General features: G+C 40.1%; 1 protein-coding gene across 5 annotated transcripts in view; it reads left to right on the top strand.

Annotated features, from left to right (window-relative positions):
- The window catches only part of MAP3K9 (mitogen-activated protein kinase kinase kinase 9), an 80,598-nt gene extending 56,913 nt beyond the window's left edge, over positions 1–23,685 (top strand). For 4 of the 5 annotated variants that reach the window (XM_080397603.1, XM_080397606.1, XM_080397605.1 and 1 more), the window contains 7 exons: positions 651–826; positions 3,109–3,349; positions 4,384–4,506; positions 5,219–5,372; positions 10,092–10,204; positions 10,870–11,685; positions 12,953–23,685. In XM_080397603.1, the coding sequence (XP_080253729.1) occupies positions 651–826; positions 3,109–3,349; positions 4,384–4,506; positions 5,219–5,372; positions 10,092–10,204; positions 10,870–11,685; positions 12,953–13,434 (2,105 nt within the window). In that variant the 3' untranslated portion in view covers positions 13,435–23,685. The remainder of the gene's footprint in view (positions 1–650; positions 827–3,108; positions 3,350–4,383; positions 4,507–5,218; positions 5,373–10,091; positions 10,205–10,869; positions 11,686–12,952) is intronic. The other variant, XM_080397604.1, reaches the window with a different exon arrangement.
- Positions 23,686–24,628: the final 943 nt, after the last annotated feature.

The following is a 24,628-nucleotide window of genomic DNA, read 5'->3' as shown; positions in this document are numbered from 1 at the left end:
AGCAAAAGAAAAAAGCCTGATCAAACCATTTTCTCTGAAATATTAAAAAAGAACACTTTAAAATTCAAAATGCACAATTTGATTGAGTCATTAGCTACTCTAATCTCCTATTGTCACTCAAGTTATGCCCAGTCTGCTTTTCAGGAAAGTTTTCCAGTTTTGTGGAAGAGTTTCATAATGACTCAGCTTAGTATTAGAGTTTGGCATTAGAAGGAATTCTGATAGATATCCTTCTGCAGTGTAATTGTGATAAAAGAACTGTTTTCAAGAGTCTTGCATAGGATCTCCACTCTTGTGAGCACATAACAACTAAAAGCAAAATATTTAAGGAAGTTAGTTATGATTTTTTAATATATGCTTGAAAATGTAACTTCCTGTAAAATTAATAAACCTTTATTTTACTTGGCATATTATTGGAATAGAACCTAGAGACCAGGTAGTTCAAGATCTTAAGCAATGTTGGATACTATGAAAGCATGAATTCCATACTTACGATCAGACAATTGTCTGTGCAAGTGGAAAATGGGAAAGATGGGTAACACAGTGTGCATGCCACTCTTAGCCACTGGGGATCAGTAAAGTACTATTCATCCTCTCAAACCTCCATACTAAGAGATATTTAACACTTGCTTGTCTTTGTCCTATTCTAGATTGTTGGAACCCTGACCCACACTCACGACCTTCCTTTGCCAGTATCCTAGGCCATCTCACTGCCATAGAAGAGTCTGGTTTCTTTGAAATGCCCAAAGATTCCTTCCACTCCCTGCAGGAAGACTGGAAACAAGAGATCCAAGAGATGTTTGATCAGCTCAGAGCCAAAGAAAAGGTAGGTAGAGAAAAACACTCCATTCTTGTGCTCTCTGGATTATAATTTCCCCATTTCACAATTCAAACAGAAATTGTTGTGTAGTGCATCCCAGAGTTAATTTTGCATGTGCTTTACTGGAGCTTATAATAAGTCCCTGAATCAGTGGCAGGTTATGATGCACAGAGGGACAGAATCATGAGCAACGTAAATATCTGCATCCTGGGCTGCTACTCTCTAATATTGTAATGACTTCCACTATACACTGTGCAAACTGCTACGATGAGTTATCTTCATTGTTTGATGCGTCTGATAACTATTTCACTGTTAGCATCTTAACTGAGAAGCCAAATGATAACTGTTAATAGTGAAAATAGGAGGGGTAGTTTCAGTATATATGCTCTAGCAAACATTTTAGCCTTGGTTCTGTCAGGTTTGTGTTTTTCAGGTTTTGAGCACAGCCAAAGTGGATAGACTATAATAAGCATGAGTGCTACCAGGGGAATCATCCAGTAACTATTATAATTGAAGTCTATCTGGATAAGCAGCAGGGAACAAAAGTGCTAGCAGGAATAAAAGGAATTGTGACCATCAGCTTCAAAGAGTAGAAGTGAAAAAGCTGATGTCTTCTTCAAGCATACTTGCAGAAAGCACAGCTTGCTGCATCTGTGTTAAGTTCCTTACTGAGACTGTCTTTGCAGCTGTTGGTATGAAATACTGCAGTGGAATCACTAAAGGAATAATATTTTTCCAAGTTCACAGTCTCTTGCCTAAAAATGAAGTCTTAATAAGCAGCCAACTTGATTCGGGCTTAGCAGCTGGGGTTAGAAGGCAGAGAGAAAGAAAAGGAAACTTTGGGGCAGGGGAGAGAAGGCCTACAACAATACTTTTCTATTTACATATTATAGTAGCTTTTGGGGAAAATACAGTAGCTGATAGGCATTCCCCAGCTGCTGTTGTCCTGTGGTGTAACTGTGTTGGAACAGTTTCTGAAAACCAGAAACTTCAACAAACAGAAGACCAAACAGTAGTAGCGAGACTGTCCTCAGGTTTTGAGTACTGTATTCCTCTGTAGCAATGGGGAAAGAGAATTTTATGTCCTATTCATCTCATGAGTAAAATGTACCAAACCTCTGTGGTGATGGGACAGGTAACAATGATGTTATTAAAAAAAAAATCAAAAATCTACGCTAAAATTTCTCTGACAATCTGAAGTTTAACTTGAATTTTTCAGTTTTTACCTTCTGCAGTGGAATTAGCCAGCTGGAGATAATTATTCTGAGTGCTGAATTCTTTTGTCCTTGTGGTGAGAGTAGTACAGTGAGAAGACATTTTGAGATCTCAAAGACAATTTCAGTTGATTCATTTTGTCAACAAGAGAAAGATTGAAAAGCTTGCCATATGCATCTTTCTGCCTAAGAAGCAGCCATGCTTGGTGGAAAATTATGAGAATGATCTCCTGATGACGTTTTCTTAATTAATTTTTATGTTAGAACTGTGGTCTTTTGCTATTTGATGATGCATGAGACGACAAGGTTATTTTTAAACAGTTTACGTCAATAGTGAAGTTAACATGGTACTTACTGAAGAGGAAAGCAAAGATTAGTTCTTTTCAATGTTATGAATAAATCTTCCGAAATGGGTTCCCGTATGCATGGTGCTCTCAAATGGCTTTTGTGAATGTGTTTATGTCAGATATCCATTTTTTCATGACACTGAATTTAGGTTTCAGTGACTTTTCATAGAATCACAGAATGGTTGAAGTTGAAGGGACCTCTGGAGGTTCAGTGGTCCAACTCCCCTACCCAAGCAGGGCCATCTAAAACCAGTTGCCCAGGACTATGTCCAGCTGGCTTTTGAATATCTCCAAGGATGTCACAACCTCTTTGGCACCCTGTGCCAGTGCTCAGTAATGCTCACAGTAAAAAGTGTTGGGGGAATCTCCTGTGTTTCAGTGTGTGCCCATTGCCTCTTGTTCTGTCACTGAGCACTGCTGAAAAGAGCCTGGCTTTATTTTCTTTGCACCGTTCCTTCAGGTTTTAATCTGAACACAGATTCCAAGTGTGGCCGCACAAGTGCTGATGTCCAAATTTTAATACTGATATGAAGGGCCTTGAATGGCAAGCATAGAAGTTCTTGAAGATTGTTTTAGGTTTTTGGCTTTCAGCTGAGCCTTTAGACAGCGGTGCTAATAGTGCTGTGAACACAAGCTATTGCTGCTGTACCTTCAGAATAGGTCATGTTAGTCTTAACCCCCAGGTCACAAGGTAGCTTTTCATTTCTCCTTTCTTATCTCCCCACAGGAGCTGCGCACATGGGAAGAAGAGCTGACTCGTGCTGCTGTTGAACAGAAGAACCACGAGGAGTTGCTGCGAAGGCGGGAACAGGAGCTGGCAGAACGTGAGATAGACATCTTGGAAAGGGAACTCAACATCATCATCCACCAGCTGTGTCAGGAGAAGCCTCGGGTGAAGAAACGCATGGGGAAGTTTAAGAGGAGTAGGCTCAAGTTAAAAGATGGCAATCATATCAGCCTGCCTTCAGGTTGGTGACAAGTTAGGCTCTGTTGGGTGAAATGGGAGGAACAGGTGAACCTGTAGCTTTGGTAGTTCCATTCTACTGATGCTTACGCATTAGGAAGTACTGGATGTACTTTGGGAAAAAGATGCCTCTTTGGGATCAAGAAACTAAATTTGATGCTCTTGTGGCTAGCATTCCCCAAAGTTCCAAGCAGAAAGGCCAGAAATAAATTTGAGATGTTATATGTTTTAGTCAGCGGCTGTATATTGTTCACGCTAAAAATGCTGGTGTTGCGGTTTAACATGTTAATACTCAAAATGATAAGTTTAATAGAGGATGAACATAAAAAATCATGGAGGTTCTCTTTCTGGAAATATTTTACATAATGTTGCAACAGAAACCATAATCTGGATTTCTTGGTGCAGGAATCTAAAAATTACCAAAAATACCTTGATAGCTGTGAGACTACAGCCCTATATTGCCAGTTCACATGTGAACTCATATTAACACGCAAGTGACCTCTAATACCACCCTTCTGGAAAGAAATGTTAAATATTGGTGAGGTGTCAGGGGAATTCACTTTTAAGAGTGAAGATGGTGATTTTCAGAAGTACTGAATCCTTGGCATTTCTGCTGTAGACTCTGTATAAAGATTCAAATTTGTAAAAGAACAAAAGGGTGGGTTTTGTAAATCACTTAAGGCTTACCATTGCCTCAAGGATGATGGTTTACACTATATTCTTTGTTCTCTGAAAGAGATTGGCTGTTTGAAGAGCAATGATGATAAAATGTGCTTGTTAACTACGCCTGGCTTTAGGTCTGTAAACACTTGGTGGCTTTGCTTAGCTTAAACCGAGAGATAAGGTGAAAGGAATTCATACAGGGATATACTTTGACATAAATGTCAGTCGACACATGGGGATCTATGTGTGTATGTGTAATTCACACATACATAGAAAGATATATTTGTATTATGGGTTTTTTCTTATATTAAAAGAAGAATTTTAACTATGTCTTTCTGCTTTTGTTTTGATTTTTTTTTTCCTTTTGGTAAACAGATTTCCAGCATAAATTCACTGTGCAGGCTTCTCCAACAATGGATAAAAGGAAGAGTTTGATCAGTAGCTGCTCCAGCCCTCCTGCAAGTCCTACGATTATTCCCAGACTCAGGGCCATACAGTGTAAGGAGCTCAATGTAGTACTGAATTTGGGAAATGTGCGGTCCGTGTGTGGTAAGATGCCAAGATTCCCTATGTAGGACAGGACTGTAAAAAAAGTGTTGTGTGAAAAAAGTGGAGTGTGTTGGTGATGGGGATTGTGTCACCTTCTTTGGAGTTCAAACCTTACTTACCCAAGTTCTTGAAATACTGCTGTTTGATTGTATAGAAAATACATTCCTTAGGTGTACAGGTTGATTTTTAAAAACACTAATTTACAGAATAGATCTGTGAAACATTATTGAAGTGGATTAAGTTACTGTTGGAAGGAAAGAAAAACACAGGCACTTGTCATGAAAATAGCATTCCCATAATAAAACAGAATTAGGAAGACAAGCATGTATTAGAAGTATGAAAGGGATGTTAATTAATGTGTAGTGTTTGTATCAGATATCATGACATTTGTGCATCTGGTATCAAACTGGGGGTTTTAAAGAGAAACCGGTGAATGGAATAAAGCTGTAAAGCCTACCTATCCTAAATTTGAAGGCATCTGGTGGTTAGATCTGTGTTGATAAATGGTCAGAATTATGGGAAAGAAGCCTGAATGGATGTTTTCATTTGCTATTCCTGCTCTGGCCTGTATTTTATTCTTTATGTTGCTGTGGAACAGATTCTTTTATTTATGTATCCGTTTTTTCTTTCCCATTTCCTGCTGTTCTTCCGACCTGTGAAGTGACTCCTGCCGAAAGCAGTAAAACATGGGGACGAAGCTCAGTCCTTCCAAAGGAGGAAGGAGAGGAAGAAGAGAAGAGGGGTCAGAAGAAAAAGGGGCGCACTTGGGGACCGAGCTCGCTTTGTCACAAGGAGCTAGGTGCAGGAGAAGATGGGTAAGAGAGGGCCTGGAACCAGACTAGTTTCCAGGTTCTAAAACTGGTTATGAACTGGCTCACAGGAGATTTGCCTATTCTCTTGCAAACACTTTTCTGCTTCCAAACTTACTTGCTGTACCAAAGATGTTAGAAATTCAGAACAGATTACAAAACTGCATTGCCGTCAGTCCCTTGCTAGAGGCTCAGCACTGATTGATGCTTTCACTGGCTGCTGTTACCTTGTTACTTGTATTTATTTGTAAGCAGTAGAACTTCTTCACTGTGAAAACTGTTTCTTCAGTAGCTTTTATTTATTTTCAGGCTCAACTTTCTGTAGTTTCCTATCATATCTGAAATGACTTCTCTTTTACAATTCTCAGCGATGCTTTCTCTGTCTTAAATGCTATTATTTAAAAAGTACCTGGTAGAGCCAGGCAAATATCTTCTCTTCAGGCTTTTGAAAAAGACATGTACCTTGAGCTAATACATCCTGAAAGTGATTTTTTGCAGAGATACAGGTTGTAGCTCTATTTCTGTAGTTTCTAGTTCTGTGGGTTCTGGGTTTGTTTTTGTGTGTGTGTGAATCATTTATACCAGGATCCCAATGGGTCATTGCTGAAATGCTGCTTTAAAAATAGGAGTATTTTGATCTTCTAAGAGGCTTGAATGCCTTGTGATTTTTAGTGGAGTTTGAAGCTTTTTCCCCTGCTAAATACATAGTTTGACTCTTGCTATATTTTGTAGCAGGGAAAATAACTAGTTGTAATTTATCTTTAATACTATGTACTCAAGTGTGAAACTCCTGGAAAATAGGCGTTCACATAATGCATCACAATTGCAGTCCTCTGCAAGAGGGCCTGAATCTAACTGTTGTGTTGCCATTAATGTAGGTTCTCCCTCAAAGGTACTCTTGACGTGTGAACCGGGCAATGTGAAGGAGGCTTCTTTGCTGCCTACACTTTACCTATTCTAAACTAAACCACTTTACAATCATTAATTATTTGAAAGGGCAGGAGATTATTGAAGCTGCTAGAAAAACACTTCCACCTTGAAATCATGTTCTTAGAATTCTGGGAATAAAGCTCTTGCTGTACAGTCTGAAGCACTGAATTGCTCTTGGGCACAGACAGCTGGAAAAGAGTTGATTGCTAACGCTGGATTCTCTTAAAACTGCTCTGTTCTTGCTACAACTGAGATGTTCTGTAGTATTCATCACCTTTTCCAGGAATGCTCAATACAGCTACGGCATTTTGCAGAGTATCTGAAACATGATAGTGTTGCTGAGGGAGCAGTATGGTTAATACACAGTGAACTGCAGCTTCTTGCTAAGATCATGCCGGACTGCGGACTTTGATTTAAAGGGAGCGGAGCTGCAGTAAGCATTAGTGACTGAAAAGATAGAGTTCTTGCTATTTGTAGTATTTTTTTAAAATTCTAATTTTGGAGAGTAGGGGGGTAAAAATTGGGGTAAAGTGAAGAGCTAAACTTAGGGTAGAAAAGTCCAGTTCAAGTCTTATCCATGACACTCTTCTGGTAGCAGTAGTGCTGCTATTCCATTGATCAGACACATGTAAGCAGCTGGAACTTGAATCTTTTGACATTTTCCATGTGTTCTCCACAGGATGTAATTCCAAATTTATACAAAAATTACATTGTGGGAATTGCAGTGAAATTCTCTAACACAAGTAAACTGACCTATAATTAACATCAGGTAAAGGCAGTCATGAAAAGATTATACGGTGATTATTTACCCTTTGGCATTTACCTTTGAGCACACCGAATATGCACAGCAGCAGGAGGTTGCTGTGCTGAATTGCAGAGAATGGATGAAGCTTTATGTTGGACTAATGTTGTGACAGTTCAGTTGTGATCTTATGGTGTATTCTCAAGGATATATGGTGAAGTCTTAATTGTCTTTAAACTTGGCATTGATTAGTCTCAAACTGTGACTTATGGCATGGATGATCTTTACCCTGTTTAAGTTTCCTGCTGGTGTTACTGATTTTACAGAGGATGAGACTGGATGTTGGGTGTAGTCATAGTCCTTTCACAGTTTTAAAATCTTGCAAGCTAAACAGGGGTGAGCCTGGGAACAGGCACTTTTTATTCATAATGGTATTGTATTCATGCTTCAACATGGTGTTACAGAATGGTATTAAGATGCTAGAGATGCCATTTTGGAGTTGTAGGGAAGTTTTTTGCAATTTGCTGAGCAAATAAGCATTGTCACCTTGTCACTCCTAAAGAGAGGTGCTTTTGATCTCCGTTGTCTTTTTCTACTGGGAAAAGTAACTCAATACAACAGACAGAGTAATAACCTTCCTGTTATTAAATTTGAATAAATTACAGATAAGAAGTCTTTAGGTTCCTGAGTTGTCTTGCTGGTGACTGAACTAGGTAGTTTTGCTGGTAGTGCTTGCAAATCATTTGAGTTGCTCTTTCTTTGGAGCAGTAACAGAGAATACTGCTGTAGTAGGAATGTACTCTTAAGTCAGCATGTTTGAATTGTTTTCAGATGCACGCTACTATAGAAGATGTGCAGCTATCCTCTGGACAGGTTGTAATCTAGAGGGGAGAGAGAGGAGGAGTGCAAAATAAAAGGGAAGGATGAAGATTTTTACAACCTTGAGGCAAATGTAGCAGACCTTGAATTTATTCTGGTAGCTATTTATCTTTCCAGATTGAGCTGCACTTTGTCAGTAACAGCAAATCTTCAGTCTGGTTTTTGCAAGGGAAGATTGCTTTGAGAAGGCGTAAGGAAACAAGCTAAGTTGATGTTTCCTGCTGTTGGGCAGGAATTTCTGTTGGGCAATTCCCAAGACCCTTTAGATAGCCCTCACATTAAAATGAAGATTATTGCTGCCTATCACTTACAGCTTTGCTGTCTCTGCATACAGAGAACAGAGTATGTGTTTTCCCAGCTCCATGGAAATCTCCTCTTCCTCAGTAGTTGTCTACCTGTATTGTAGGAGCTTTGACATTGCTTTTGGAGGTGATCACACTGCTAACATGGTTCGTTTTCACTCGCCATCTTTCTCTTAATATGCTGCTCTATTTATAGCATTTATCCTAACTATGCGTGTTGTACACACGGGTGATGTAGATACAACATATATTATTTGGTGGGTTGTGTTACATAGCCTAGTCTAGTATGGAGGGAGAAAATCAGAACAGACCCACACACTGAATTGCATCTCTGTTGTAAAACCATGTGGCCATGTGGTTGTCTGTCTTGACAAGTAGCATTCAGCACTATGCTGTCTGGATTCAAGTTCATAGCAGGGTACTACGTGTGCCAGAATCATCAGCGGGGGGAAAATGATGGACTTCCCAGACAGCTGAGAGCTGCAGAGGACGTTTCCAGTGTAACACCTATAGCACCGTCATCGACCAGCTGAACATGTGCTGAATCAAGTTTAGACCCTGATATAGCAACACAGTTTTCTGACAAGAAGGGCATCCCAGTTAGGTAGAGAATAGAAGAAAAATACATACCATGGCAAAAGAACCCTGGTATAATTAAAAACTTTGGAATCCTGCAATGGAAGCCATCTTAGAAATGCGGAGTGATTCTGGTGGAAAATAAGAATCATGAGAGAGAACTTCTATATGCTCGTACCCTTCTTTCTCTGTAAGGAAAGGATTCTAGTGAATTATGTGTCTTACCAAAGAGCAGTTCAAGTTAGTAACAGAGCTGGAAGATATCTCCTAAGTTTTGTGTTCTCTCAATAACAAGTCAATGGTCTTGTGTTCCCAGTTGAGATTGTTCAGCCTATCCACAGATCTTTTTACTCCGTTCATTCAATTTTTGTCTAACGTAAGTGTATGTTAGCTTTTCACTGACACTGTGTTTCATGTTGGAGTTTGGAGAAAGGCACCAGACATCTCCCAGTTCAGATTATACTGATAACTGAACAATAAAACTTTGCTGAGTGTTGATATGTCAAAGTTGTGCTGCTTCCTAAAGTTGTTTATGATGTGAAAATACTGCAGGGAACAGATATGATGATGGTGTGATAAATACCTATGAATAGGGACTACTAATAATAAGCTCAGTTGCCTAGTGACATACCTTTAACTGCAGGTGACATTGAAGTAGGAATTTGGTTTGGGGTTTTTTACTTGTTTGTTTTTGAGGGTTTTGGGTGTTTTTTTTGTCTATAAGTAAAAGAAACAGTGACACGATTCACCTGTTTTTCCATAGTCCAGAACTTGTGCTTTTAACTCTCTCTACTTCAATGCAGTGTTTTTTTTAGAGGAGTAATATTGAGGTTTATAATACAGAGGCATGACTTTGCTGTTACAGTGTCTTTAGCATATTAGTGTCCTAATGAGTGATCTTTAACTTTCATTTGTATTTCATATGGAAATGTTTTTTGGAGGTATTTTCCCCCTCTTCCTTCTGAGCACTTACCTGCCTTGTTTTAAAAAGAAAAATGTTTCATCTGATTTTTTTGTAGTGGTGCTTCCTATTATTTTGCATTCATAGCTGTTGGTTATCAGCAGAGGTCTTTTCATTGGCATGGTGTAACAAACAAGGGAGGGACTTGTTACTTTTTTTGTATTTTAAGGTGCTGTAAAGATGTTGCAAAATGTCTCACTATGGGAGGACTTCAGATCTATGTAATTAAGATGGACACATGCACACCCTGAGTAAAGCAACAGAGAATATAGAAGCGGGGAATGAAAATTGGTTGTGAGCATAGTACATTTTCTCCCATCTTTCTACTATTTCAGTCTGAAAGCTCTGGTAGAAGGATACAAACAGTGGTCATCCAGTGCACCAAACCTTGGGAAGATCCAGAGAACTGCACCTGCTTTTCCAGGATTCACCAGCTTAGCAGAGATGGGTAAAGGAATTCTCTGGACTTTGTATTCTCATCCCCACTTTCATTTGCATTTGAATGAACCTCTCCTTTCCTGACCTTCGCCTGGTACCTTTCAGCAATGTTTTCATTTTGGTGCTATCCATTTTTCTTTTATTCTTTGAAGTAACTACTTTCTACTTCTGGATTTTCTTTTTGTTGACCTCTCTGCTTGTGCTTCTTATCTGTCAAACTAGCAGGTTGCTCTTAATTCCCCTCTAGCTCCATGCTACTTCTCAGCTCCTTTCCTGTTAATGATATTTAGATATGCAGCATGGTTACACCTTCACTTGCAAGGAGAGAACCTTATAATTTTCCTACCTCTTGCTCCTCACTCTCAAACATAGAAATTTACTCTAGAAGTAAATGAGTTGTAGATGGCTTCTGAAATGCTGTTCTGCAAGTGATCCCAAATAGATTAATGTGTCACTAATTCCTTCCACTTTGATAGTGTTTCCGGTTACATGTCCCAGCCTATCTGCTTTGGAGACAATAACCTGTGAGTATTTGACAGCTGGTGAATGATGCTTGCGATAAGGACAGTTGCGTCTTCTGAGGAGAAGCTTATTTTCATGTGTACTTGTAAGAGAGTGAAATTTGCCGGTGAAAATGTTACATCCATGCAAAGTCTGTTTTCATTTGCTTTCCAGATGATGAAGACAGTGAATGTCTTAATGGGGAGGGCAAAGTGCACCCTTCACCTGGGCACAATCAGTCATACCTCTGCATCCCATTTCAGAAGAATGATGACTGGGATGGTCCTTCTAGTGATGCCAATGAGGAGTCCACCCCTGTGAACTCTGCTACTAGTACCCCACAGCTGACACCCACCAACAGCCTCAAACGTAGTGGCTCCCACCACAAACGATGTGAGGTTGCATTGCTTGGCTGTGGAGCTGTGCTAGCTGCTGCAGGCCTGGGGTTTGACCTGTTAGAAGCTGGGAAGTGTCAGCTGCTGATTGAGGAGGAGCCAGAGGCACCCAAGGAAGAGAAGAAGAAGCGTGACAGCATTTTCCAGCGAGCTGGACGCCCACGCAGGAGCACTAGTCCACCTTCACGAAAGATCTTCAAGAAGGAGGATCCCATGTTGTTGCTAGGCGAACCATCCACATCCCTCACCCTTCTTTCCCTGTCTTCCATTTCCGAATGTAATTCCACCCGGTCCCTGCTGCGCTCAGACAGTGATGAGATTGTGGTGTACGAAATGCCTGTCAGCCCAGTGACAGTCAAGGCTCCCTTGCCAGCCGTTACCAACCCACTAGTCAATGTCCAGATTGAGAGGTTCAAACAAGACCCCAACCAGTCCCTGACTCCCACACATGTGACGGTCTCTTCCCACACCCAGCAAAGCGGGCACAGGCGCACACCTTCTGATGGGGCCATCAAAGGGAGTGGACTAGTTGTCAATGGGTGCCCAACCAGTGGATGCCCTTCCAGTAGCTGTTTAACTGGAGCACTGGGAGCAGGTAGGTTTTCAGCCATCTTCCTTTTCCTCTTCAGAATAAAGACCCAAACAGTATAATTACTTGTTAGGAGGTAAGCGTGTTGCTTATACAGCATCCATTGTGACAGCCAGCCCACAAGAAGAGCTTATGGATGCTGTCTTACATGAATAATGAACAGAATAATGCAGTAATGGCCTCTGTTCCGGCATCTCTGCACTAAGGAACCCCTTCTGCTCCCCTGTGCTGTGAGGCAGAGCATATTGTTGTTTCTTAGACAATGATGGTATCAAAGTACAAGTATTATGCATTTTTAGCAGTTCTTCCCGTTTCCATCTCCATTGCCTTTATACAATTGTTTGTATTGCTGTTACACTTTCAAAGTAAATTCTGATCTTTAAGGCAGTGAAGACTGGATCTCTAAAGCAGTTTGGGGTTGTACTACTGTTGCTCTTAGTCCCTTGCAAGCAAGAGGGACCTTCCTATGTAGGTAGTGTTCTCACTGATGCAGTCTTTAGGAGTGGCTGTGACTTTAACTTAGAAAATGCTTTCCTGTTTTCTTGGCCTAGTAATTCAGAGGGGAAAAAAAGGACTAGAATAATAATCAGAATCTGATTTAATTAGACTTCTCCCAATGGTAACACAAAATGTGAGGTTGTCTCTTGAATGGCAGTCTGCAGTAAAATGTGGGTTAATGCAGCTGAGAATACTAATTAAAATGGTATTCATGAAAATTTAAAAGTTATGTTGTGTTTATTAGTAAAAAAAACCAAAAAACAAACCCACCAAAACACCAGCCCTCACGTCTAAATGAAAACAAATCAGGAATTGTCCACAGTAGGTAGTCTTAAATGGCTCTTCTAGAAGGTTGGTCCTGCTCACTGTGAACAGGTGTCGTATCCTGCTGTGCAAGTGTCTCCCTGATCCATTCAAGCCGTTAATGGGTATTGTTCCCTCCAAAGGATCTGGAGAGTCCTCACCTCTGGTAGGAGGTCAAATGCATGCTCTCCAGTCTGAAAACTGAAGAAAGCAAATGAGAGAATGAACAAAGCTGCCTGCTTATGCTAGATCAGTGAAACAGGTGTCTTGCAGCGTGTTGAGGACAGTGTAGGGATAAAGAAGCCAGTTATTCTGGTGTAGTCTTGAAGATACGGAGTATGTATATTCTGAATGGAGGCTTTCTGCTTTGAAAATGTTTTCGCGGTGTACAATAAACTAAGATCTGTTGGAACCGTTTGGCAGTGACATCTAACATGTTTCCCTCTTCTCTTACATTCTCTGTTTTGGGTAGGTGTATTAAAAACACCTAGTCCAAGTAGAGATCCCAATGAGGTCCCTCGCCTGCCAGACCCCAACCTTGTTTTTCCTCCAGCCCCGAGACGATGGAATGCACAGCAGGACCCCACACTGGAAAGACCCAAGACATTGGAGTTCCTGCCCCGGCCACGTCCTGCAGCCAGCCGGCAGCGGCTTGATCCCTGGTGGTTTGTGTCACCCAGCAATGCCAAGGGTGAATCTTCTGCCAACAGTTCAAGTACTGATACTCCAAGCAATCTGGACTCTTGTTTTGCTAGTAGCAGCAGCACTGTAGAAGAGAGACCTGGACTGCCTGCACTGCTTCCTTTCCAGGTGGGTCTTCCTGTAGAGGAGCGGACACTGTTGGACATAGATGCTGAGGGGCAGAGCCAGGACAGCACCATTCCGCTATGCAGAAGTGAACTTAACACACACAAAGCTGCAGCATATGAACTCAAGCAAGAATTCTGGTCTTAGTATGAAATCCACTGGGGACAGCAAGCCCCTCTAAATTCAATCCTACTTTTTGCACTGAGAATGCACTTTGAAGACAGACGAGATGGAGGGATGCTACAGAGATCATATGGTGCTGCCTCTGCTGAAGATGTGGTGTTCAACTGCCTGATTTTTATCTGCAGTTGAATGAAACTTGACAACTCTGAGCTGCTGACTTTTGCTGTGGGTTTTTTTTTCTGTAGTCTTCCCTGCCCTCTTACTGCAGTTTGAATCTGCAATGAGCTAAAATTATCATATCAAAGTCTTTGTAACTGACCTTGTAGGATTTGGCACTTGCAGTAAGTATGATATCTATCCTGGTATTAATCAGTATTTTCAGAACTCAAATATTACACTACAGCAGACACCAGTGTTTGATGTTTTCCCAAGGAATCCAGGACAGAAACAAGTAAATATCTGGAGACTACCTTCTCTGAAATGTATTCAGATCATTAGATAGACCTGGGAATCACGGTACCCCCCCCACTGAAGGAGCAGAAGTAGATATGTTAGAATCACTTGTCCTCTTTTGCTCATTTGATAGTGCAAGGTGGAACGGATTGCAGAGGAAGGGCATGGCATCTCCACTGATGGAGGTCCTTGAGAACAGACTAACTAGACTGTTGGGAACAAGTAGGTGTAGTTGATCCTGGCTTCAAGGCAGGTTGGATGGACTTCAGTGATCTCGAGGTCCCTCTTGGCCCTGTGTTTCTATGACCCTGTGCTTTCAAAAAGATGAAGACATGTGATATGGCTGTTTACTCTAGCTTGTTTTTTTGTTTCAAACTTTGGTTCCATCGGCTTCCTTTTCCTGCCCCCTGTATCCCAGACTCACAGTCAAGCTGCCTTAGCTTTGGGAAGGGGATTAGCAGGAAGTCTTTCTTTAAAGTTGGGTTGACTTGCAGAAGTAAGTTATGTGTACCTCTTTTTTTTTTTTTTTCTTTTCTTTTCTTTTCCTTCCTGTTTTTTTCTCCTTTCTTTTGCTTTTTAGGAGTGGCTCTTGAAACTCAAGACTGTTTTTATGCACACTGATGCTTGTTTAAGGCTCTTTTTGAAATAGAGGCTTGTGAGTAGTTGGATTGTGCAAACTGGAATCGGAACATCTGGATTCTGTTTTATTTTGTCACTGACTCACTGTGTGACCTTCGGCAAATAATGTAACCTCTGTGCCTGAATTTCCCCATCTGTAAATAATAGGAATAATACCTACCTCACAGTGGGAGGGACTGGGACATGAAATAGGTATAGAGTGAGTGAAAGGCACTATAGACTTGTAAAACTTTATTCTTGTTCAAATATGTAAAAACTCCTAACTCTGGAGCTAGAACAGACCCCTGTCTTGAAGGAGGAAGTCACACAAATAGGGTGTGCCTGTGCTCACAGTTTTCTGTACAGAGGCTACAAGTGTGTCTGTGCCTCTGCAGATATACCTTACTGGCTTTAATGAGATCTTCACTCTTCCCCGGTTTCGGCATTACAAATAAGGGATGTGGTCTTTATATGAGTGTAGCAGGGTAGTCTGCTTTATTGCAGGGTTCAGCGTATCTGCTTGCTCATTTTGTTAATCTGCTGACCATTTGGGTACAGATAACTGATTTGACTGCTGCCAATACAGTGCTCAACCTGTGTGAGGGCAGTGTAGCTGAATACTTTCTTGCAGCTGTCAGCGCAGAGAACCTGTGTGTTTAGGTGTTTGTAACCTGATGTTAAAAACCAGCACGTGTGGGGAAGTACTGTACTTTTAATTCTGTTTGAGGGCTAAAACCAGCATGTTGCCATTAGTCAAGTGCACCCATTTTTTCAAGCAGTTACAGTATGTTTTTGTGTAGAAAGGTCACACATTTATTTTTATCACATTCCATGAAACATATTTAAATGGCAGAACTACTTTTTGCTGCCTTCCCCTTGAGTACTCCAGAGCTATCCTTAATGGTGCTACACTCTCTGCTGAACCTGGATGGACTATTGACTTTGTAGGCAAGGTATTCTGATGTAGGGCTAAGATACTTTAAAAAGAAAACTTACATTTCTGACACTTCCGTTAAATGTAGACCTTTAGCATTGTTGATATCTCAAGTGTCCATCTCTTTGCTTTCCATTTCTGAAAACTTATCTTGTGATCCAGAGACTTAAAAAAAAGGCAAAACCCACCCAACAAATGGTTAATTTTGATTGTGCTGTAGAAACAAGCTCAAGGAAAGCCCAATCAGAGGTTGTGTCATAGGGACTTAAAAGCAGGAGATTAAAACTATAGTTTTTCGTAGCCTCCCTTACCATTTAAAAAAGTCTCATACAAAACTGCATCAGCTGTTCTGAAATGTAATGTTTTCTGTCTAAAAAGTATCCTTACAAACGTCATAAGTAGTATCATCTACACTGCAAAGATGTCACCTGGAATAGCTCCATTCAAACAGAAATCTCTTAAATCCATTTACTTGCATGGAATGCGAGGTTACCTTTCTAGGTCACACTGTTTTAACTTCATCCACTAAACTTTGATAGTTGGCCAGTTGCTTTCACCAATTGAACCATAAGGTTTCTGTCAAGTTCCCAGCAGGCAAGGCAGCTGTAGAGGCAAGTTGTTCTGTCACCTCTTTTACTTAGGAAAGTTGAGGATGAAGTTTCAAAACCCCTTCCTCCTTCCCTTTTTAGATAACCATTTGGTGACAGTGGTGTGTAGCTGACCTGTTAGAAGTATTTTGCTCTGAAGAGCATCTTCCCTAACACCAAATGGATGTTGCTGCATTAAAGGAACTGGGCAGGACAGATAACAAGGATTCAAGGACCCAGATCAGGGTTTCCAATGTAGATGTTCTCTATTACAAAGCTGCTAGAAAGACTAGGTAAAATATGATGTTTGGGGTGTGTTTGTGGGTTTTTTGTTTGTTGTTTTTTTTTTTTTTAAAACATTACTTGGATGCAATTATCTTCATTGAATCTAGCATTTGAAAGAAAATGAGGTAGCCTTTGAACATCAGCCTGTAACTGTCTTCTAGGTAGGAGCCCTGTGGCTAACCTGAGGTATCAGGCAAGAGTTTGTTGTAGAAACAAAACTATTTGCTTTAGCAGGTGGTGGGGTATTCTCTGACAGGTGGAGGGGGCTCTCAAGGCAAAGAGTTGTCAGGTGTTCTACTTTCTGCATCCCAAAAGCTGTTGCAGCTGGTGTCCTGAGGCCCAGAGGCTGTGTGCACGTTTAAGCTAGCTCATAACTCTCCCTGTATCCATCTATCCCATCCTGGCTTGATTTCTGTACTTCCTTAATCTGTTGAGTTTTTTCCTTCCCAGTTGTGGGAGCTTAGGTCCTCCAAATCTCCAAAGGAGTGCTTGACTGTAGTCCGCTAGATACTGAGAAGATAGAAGTCTGTCAGCTCACAAATCTTTTGTTCTACTAGTTACTAGTATTTCCATTTGTCAGGGAGACAAAAGTTTCAGAATATTGTTGATTGACATAACTTTCTAGCAGTGTTTTGAAGAAGATGGTGAAAATCTTGCTATAAAAAATTGTAATAAATGTATTATTTCCTAAATATCTGAATAAGTTACACTTTTTCTCTGAGAAAATGAGAAACAGGTAACAGGAGAGCACAGAATTACTGAGCAGTCTAAAACATAATGACAGAAGAATGGGATAAACTCTGTTAAAGTAATTACAGGGCTCACAAAGGAAATGACAAATTTTTAACGGATAGTTATAGTAGTAATATTGCAGAGATAAGTTTTTCTGGTCTGGAAATACATATGTATTTCCTTTTAGTCAGCTGGCAATGTGTGTCACTAATTTATGTAACTGATGTACTGATTTAGGAAACGGAAACAAGTTTGCCAGCCCTTCAAAATATGCTATCCTTGGAGCCTGTTTGTTTTTCCTGTAAAACTGGGGGGAAAGCATAGATGTAGCAACCAGTGCAAAAAATGACTATTCTTTTTAATAAATTTTGGCTGGTTTCACAGAAATTGAGTGTGGGACAAGTAAAGAAAGCTTTTGTGTCAAAACTAAGTTGATAATAGTTACAGATTATTTTTATTTTCCTAATACTGTTGCTTCCTATGGACTGTGCAATGCTCTGTTTCGCCAGCAAGTAGGTCTTACCTCTTTCCAATCCTTTCCAAAGGTACAAATTAAGGTTTTGTAGGGTTTTTTCTCCTTTAAATTATTTTTGCAGTGGGTTGATGTTCAGTATAGGGCAGGGAACCTCAGTGAAAATACTCTTTTTGTAATGGTTTTCTAACAGAATGAGTATTTACAAAGTGAATTTTTCATCATTGATGTGGAAAAACCTGGGCTGGTTTGGCATGCTTTTATGTTGAACTATTTTTCTGTACCTCCAGGAATGGGAGTAGTTGCCTTCCTCTTCATAGCATGCTGTTATTTTACGACTTTATGGACAGTACTGCATAAAGATGTTGCTTCTGTTTGTCATGAAACTGGCTACCTCTCATTTGGCTGGAGGTGAGGCAGTAATGGGCAAGTAAAGAAAGGTCTTTGCCATCAGGAGTGTCCTGTCAAACAAAATAACAGGAAGCCTCCCATCCTGAGTCACTTTTCTATCTTGAGCTTAACTTTTATTTGAAACTTTTAATTCATCTCTGTGGGATGGTATGGGAGCTGGGGTCCCATTAGATGTATGGAACCAAACCTAATACTGTATCCCAAAATGAAATGATAGCCTGTTACTTTTGTAAGAAATTTTAAGCTAATATTAATGTGTGTGTTTCTTCTGGGTTTTTTGAAACCTTTCTTCTTGGAAAAAGTGCTTATTGCTTTCTAACCTTTTCCATGCATTTTGGAAATACTCTCATAAACTCTTAACAACTCTGGCAAATAAGGAGGCTTGTGTCTTGCACAGTGATATGGCTCCTCCTTTTGGCTTCACTTTTTTTAGTATGAAACAAGGATGCCTGTGTTTGCAAATGAAGATTTCTGATCCTTTTCCTGTTGCTGCAGAACAGTTTCATAGCTTCCATATGTATAACTCACTTAAGGCTATAATTTGGGTAAAACTGGACATCAAGAGCGAGAGGATAGGCATGTGTTAAAACATAATTGCAAACAAATAAATATAACATGTATGTACAAAGAGAACCAAAACATACTCATGCTGTCACAGAGAATACCATTCAGACTTCATAAACCTTTCGTTGATCATATAATTAAGATATTTTTAGGAAAGAATGCCTTCCTGTGTTTTTCTGTGAAGTTTCCTATTTTAAGACTAAAATATGGTGGTTTGCACAGCCAGTGGTATTGTATCTAGCTGGACAGAAAGGATCTTTTAACCAAATGTCTGTCTTTTCTCTCTTTTTCCAGTCCAGTTTGTGGTTTAGATTTTTTTTTTGTGTGATTAACGAACAAGAGTCTCAAGAAGAACTTACGTTTATTGTTTCCTCAGCCCTACTTACACAGTTTTGTGAGATAGTATGGAAATGCATTTATGACTTATTCTCCTGCTCCTTCTATTGAACACACTAGTAGAAAATCAGATGCTGCAGTTTAAATGTGCATTTGCTTTTGTTTTTTCTCATGCTCAGCTTTTTTAGGCAGCTTTGCCATTGGTCAGAGATGAATAGAGTTTCTGAAATTACCTACATCAGCTTTATTTTTGTGTGTTAAAAACAGTAATTCCCAGGCTAAGAGGTACGTGTGCTTGACTGAAAGGTAATTTGCCACTGGTGACAGGGTGGTGAATCTGATGTAGCTACCAGAATTATTTCTCTCTAGGAAGAATCACAAGTCTTTTTGCAGCTGGAAAGTCTTAAGCATTTCATGTGTTTGTATACAAGAAATGCATTTCATCTCCTTCTGTACATGAGTGAAAAAAAAATATCTTTTCTTTCTTTGATTCTAAATGACCAGGAACATAATTTTCCGACTGAGAATGGCTTCTTGGAGTTTTTGGGATTTTGTTGATTTTATGTTTTTCTAAGCCTGTAAAAAAATATATATATATTTGTTAGATGCGTCATGTATTCCTAGGTGCCTTCCATCTCACATGCCTCCTTGCTAGGGCCTGAGGTTGTTTTTTGGAGGGAACTCCTGGTTGTAGCTTTCAGTACTGTAGTGTTCTTCACACATCAGGCCAAATACCAGCACAGTAAACGTTTTGCATCCTCCCATTTACACCCCTGAGGAAAGAAGTGCGCTATCACTGGCTCTCCTTATCTCTCGGCCTCTATCCCATCTTTATCATTTATTAATTCTTGTTAACGATAGTGCTTGGGGGCATAAGACAGAAACCAATACATGTTTTAGGTGTGCTTTGACTTAAAATGTTTCCAGGCTAAAAGCATAACACACAGCTGGGAGAAGTGCAAGCAGAGGTTGACAGGCAATAGCGAATAAAAAAGTGAAATTATCCTTCTTAATGTAATAAGCAGTCAGAGGACAGAGGGATACTAGCTGCATGGTAATCTCTTGGCATCACAGGTAAGTTAGGTCCTAAAGAAAAAAATGAGGAATGTGTAATTACTTAATTTCTGGTTGGATTGGTTTTATTTTACCCTGAGCTACCTCATTCATAGAGATAGAATGGGAAGAAAGCATGACTTCAGTAAGAATTACTCTAGGTAGGCAGTTGAGGCTGGAATGATGGGAAGACAGAGGCAAACACTTATATTTGGCTCTTTGACATACAGATTCCTGATGGAAAAATAAAACCAGCAATTCTGTTTTATAAGTTAAGATTATACTTGCTTTTAATATGTATGTTTCCAAAATAAATAAGAAATGACAAGGCAGGGCATTATTTTTGATGGTTTCTGACCTGTGGAAGAGCTGATTGTCCACAGACCAAAAGGTGGTGATTTTGTATTGGTCACTACTGCTTTTAGAAGTGAAGGTCTGTTTTTTGAAAACAGATGATTTTTTTTTTTAAAATAATCTCATGTGCTCTTAAAGTGGACCTACACACAATCCCGATTGTTTCCTTGTATTTGCAGTATTGTTTTCCTAACGTATCAGATCCTAATACAGTCTATACTGTATCTGGATGCTAATAATGTGCAGGCAGCCCAATGTAGCTCATGTTAAGAAACCGTGACATATTTTTAGTGTATAGTGTTGTGGATTTATAAGCTCAGCTTGAAGTAGGCTACTGTTAGGTCTGTAGCTGGTGGGTCAGATGGATGCAAAGCTAGAAAAAGGGGGCTTAGAACAAATCTCAGGAGGAATGCCAAAGTTTTATTTGCTTAAAACAAATTATTTGAAAAATAATCGGGGTGGGGACGGGCAAGGCCCTTCATTATTCAGAAATACTTTCCTATGATCTTGTCCATGCTCAAATTTTAGCTTTCAGGGCAGCTAGCAAGATCCTACATGGCGTTTAAAAGTTGTTGGCTGAACCCCCAAAATAAGACCAGAATAATGCATTTCATATATGCTGTTTCAAAGCCATTGATACAGTCTCCCTGTTCTTGATTGTTCCAGTTTAAGCATTTCTCAAGAACAGATGCTGAGGTTGGATAAAGTTAACCTCCTTGTCTTGAAGAGACATATATGGGTCTGAGAAAGAAGAAACATTTTTTTTAGCTGTGTCCTGATGCTTTTGTGTCTTGCTCTCTGAGCAGTGGAGGTTATAATGGAGCAGGAAGGCATGCTGGTGTTTTTCCAAGCTTCGCTGATAAGAATGCTGCTAACAGCAGATTTCAGTATCTAAATTAACAAGTTCTTTGGGAGCCGTTGTACTTGTTTCTCTGCATTGAGTTTCAGAACAAACCTGGCCTCTGATTACTGTTTGGCATAGCTCAGTTGCACCCTGAGCTGCTTGAGGTTAACTATATCTGAAGGAGAACTGAGCTTCTTCCTTGGGTTTTTCTGGAATTTGTGAACGTGACCACTTCTCAACTTGGGTTACTTGGATGTGGCCACTTCTCAACTTGGATAATGTGTTTTCTCCCCGTCTGTATCACAAAATGAGTTGTCACCGTGGACTGATGGCCCAGATACTCATAGTAGGCTTGCTCTGTCTTGCATGCTTCAGTGAACAGCTCTTACAAGGTCGGCAAGGTTAGCATTTGTATCTGAACAGGGCCGCTGATACCTCTGAGCTGACTTTTCACGCTGTATCTCAAGCAGGCATTAGTGTGTCAGTTCTACCATTGCTCTGTTTTCAAGGTTACCGTGACAACCATAACATCCAGACATCCTAGACTTTCAAGTGTAAAGCTGGCGGGGCGAGGAAGAAAACATGAGTGTGTGCCAGTTGAACAGTTGAGTTTGGCCAGTGCTGTTTGCAGAGAGTGAAATCTGTTCCTGTGCAACCCAGGTCTGTTTGGGGGATGGCTAAATTCAGTAGAATGTATCTAAATCCCCTTAAAGTCAGTAGGCACCAGTGCCCGTATTTGGTAGTTATAAGAAACCACATAAAGCCAAGACCACTTAGTAGTAAAATTTCATATTTAGGGTAATCTTTCTCGTTAGAAAAGAAGAGGCCTCAATTCAAGAAAGCTCTTCGTCATCCACTTAAACATCACTGAAGTCAGTGGAATGTATCTATCTGTGGGTCAAAATGCACAAGACCCCAAATCAGCAAAGGTCTAAACTGGGGGATTGTGCTGCAGCGATTGATGGTGAAGGACCAGGCTCTGTACTTTGATTGTCAGAGTAAAGAGTCAGTTTACCTGAGGAAAGGTAAATTTATCTGGGTGAACGCTGGTTTGATTGCTGACTCTTGTGGCCTTTCCATGACTGCACATGCCATGCCTATTTGACTGCGAATTCTTACCATAAGCTGGGTAAGCTTTGAGAATGCTTTCTAACACAGGAAGAAAGAGCAGCAACTTCTGCATTAGCAGATGGCTAGCTGTAAAGGGGCAGTAAGCCGTTCGTGGAGGTTGTATGTGCAAATGGCAGTTTAACCTGAGGCCTTTCTCAGGTGTTTTTTCTTATTTTAAAAATGCATCCCTCCAGGCTGGTAGACAGACCTGACACGTTCAGCAGTGATCAACATCCGCCACTGTTACTGGAGGTCTAGGGTTCTTGTTTTGTCAGCTGTTGGCACAGCACCTTCTGCTGGTATGTATGATTTTTATGTCATGAATTCAGGACAAGCTGGAAATACCAGATATTTTGCCTGACTTAAGTTGAGAAGCTTATATGGAGTGGGCAGGGCAACAGTGGTGGGAAAATCAGGGAAAATACCTGTGCTTTTAACAATGTCTCTTCTGTGGCTTTGAAAGTCTGAAAATTTCTCAGCCAGAGAATGTATTTCCTCCTTCTTTTTATAAGCTACTTCTTTCTTTTGCCTTATTAATTGTGGATCTGCTCCTGCTTCTATTTAAAGCCAGATGCAAAAATCAGTAACCTGACTTTCCTAGGTACAATGTTGTAAATCTGAAGAACCAGGTGAGTAGATTAGTGCAAGATCATGCCCCCATGTCTATTCTTTTAAGATATGGGGTAGTTCCTGCTTGTGTTAAAATCACTGTGGAGGGTGTTGGGTATTTCATAAGGAACTCCAAACTCTGTAGGACTGGGATTCATCTTACAGCTTCAGTATTTCAGTCTGGTTTTGGAGACCTCTGTATGTCTTCTCTTCTGTTCATGATGTTCAAAAGTCTGTTGCTATGGAAGTAGCACCTGAAGGTATGTTTTGCCTGAAGAACCTGCAATGAAGCAGTTACATTACATTATTAAGTTACATTAGCAAATGGTAATGTACCCCAGAGTTGAGTAAAATAACGGAGGCCACCAAGTTTTTCTTGTTTGTGTGATGAAATGTTGTCAAATTAAGTGATTTGTTGGAGCCTTCCTTTAACTTCTGTACAGCAGTAAGCTTAGAGGAAAAGAAGATTGCATTATTTTTTAAAAGCTTTATTTGTGACCTGGACTTGTTGCCTCTGACCCTCTTGGGCTTAAATAGTTAAATTATATTAATGTCCAGTTTGTTTCACTGTAGGTAACACATCAGCTGAATACTCTTGTGCATAATCTACTGTATCTTTCCTCTGTTCTGTGTCAATGTATTATGTGTATTTGGATTACAGTTCTTTTTTGTATTAAATTATTTTATGTTATAGAACAATATTTAAGCGAAGCAAAGAGCTAATGAAAGTTGTTGGCGTTTTGGGATTTCTTTTCTCTTTGCTCTTTTTTTGGATGTACTGTAAATTGTAAACCAAGGATGCCAAGCAGGCTTGGTTCAATGGCTAAAATTATTGTATTACAGTGTAATGCTGATCTAGGCCTTGTCTCAACACTAGAGCACACAGACTTGAATAAAACTGTTACAAAAGTGATCGTCTTTAGGCCTTGAGTTCTTGGCTTTATGCTTCAAATAGTTTTGAGCACATACTTAAGACTAGCAGTGGCATTACCTTGCTCCAAGGAATTCAGAATTTTTCCCAGTGCCCCAAGAAGTCTATTTTTTTTCTTTGCTAGGTATCTCAGTCCTGATCAGCTGTTCAGCTCTGGGTCCTCCACAGGGTTTTTGAAATCTGTTTTTGCAAAACCCTGGACAGCTTAGTATCAGCCTTGGCACACGGCTGTCTACTAACCCCGTTTTGGCTTTTCTCTGAACAGGGTAATTAATTGCATATCGTTTTTATTAAGGTTAATATTTTTGTTCTGTTAGCTCAAGATTTTTCTACTCTTTATTTAGTATCCCAGCCAGACTGAATCTGAATGCCTGGATCTGGAGCTAGTGCTGTAACACGTTTTGTGCATGATGACATTTAACAGATGGTTTAGATTCTTCTGATGCTGTGCTTTTGTCCCTGCCACATCATTCAGTGAGACAGTTGCTTGAAGAAGGATCTTTCCAAGCTGTCTTTCATCCACTGTTGGTGTGAAAGCCAGAACAACATCGGTTTGATTCCTAGGTTGTGCTTTTGCTCTTCTCTGCCACCAAGCCATCATTTCACATTTCTCTGCTTTAAGAAATGCAGCTACACTGATGGGACAGTGCACTGCAAGAACTTGAGGTTCATAATTTCCTTTGAAAAGAGATTTTTCTTTAACATGGGTGTGTGCAAGAAATCCTACACCCTGCCAGCAGATACAGAGACCAAACAATGTGTACATAGACTAGCTTTCGTCATATATTCTAGTCAGACTGTTGTAGTGATGTTTTTTGTGATAAACTGGAAGGAGAGTGGAAGGAGGCGGTCAGTTAAGTTAGAAATAATAGCATGCAAAACGTATCACCTTTTCACTTGTTTTAACACAAGTCTTGCAGTGTTT

This window comes from Falco punctatus, assembly GCF_963210335.1.
Source record: "Falco punctatus genome assembly, chromosome: 7".
Classification (NCBI taxonomy): Eukaryota; Metazoa; Chordata; class Aves; order Falconiformes; family Falconidae; genus Falco; species Falco punctatus.
This window is presented reverse-complemented; position numbering and strand designations above follow the sequence as displayed.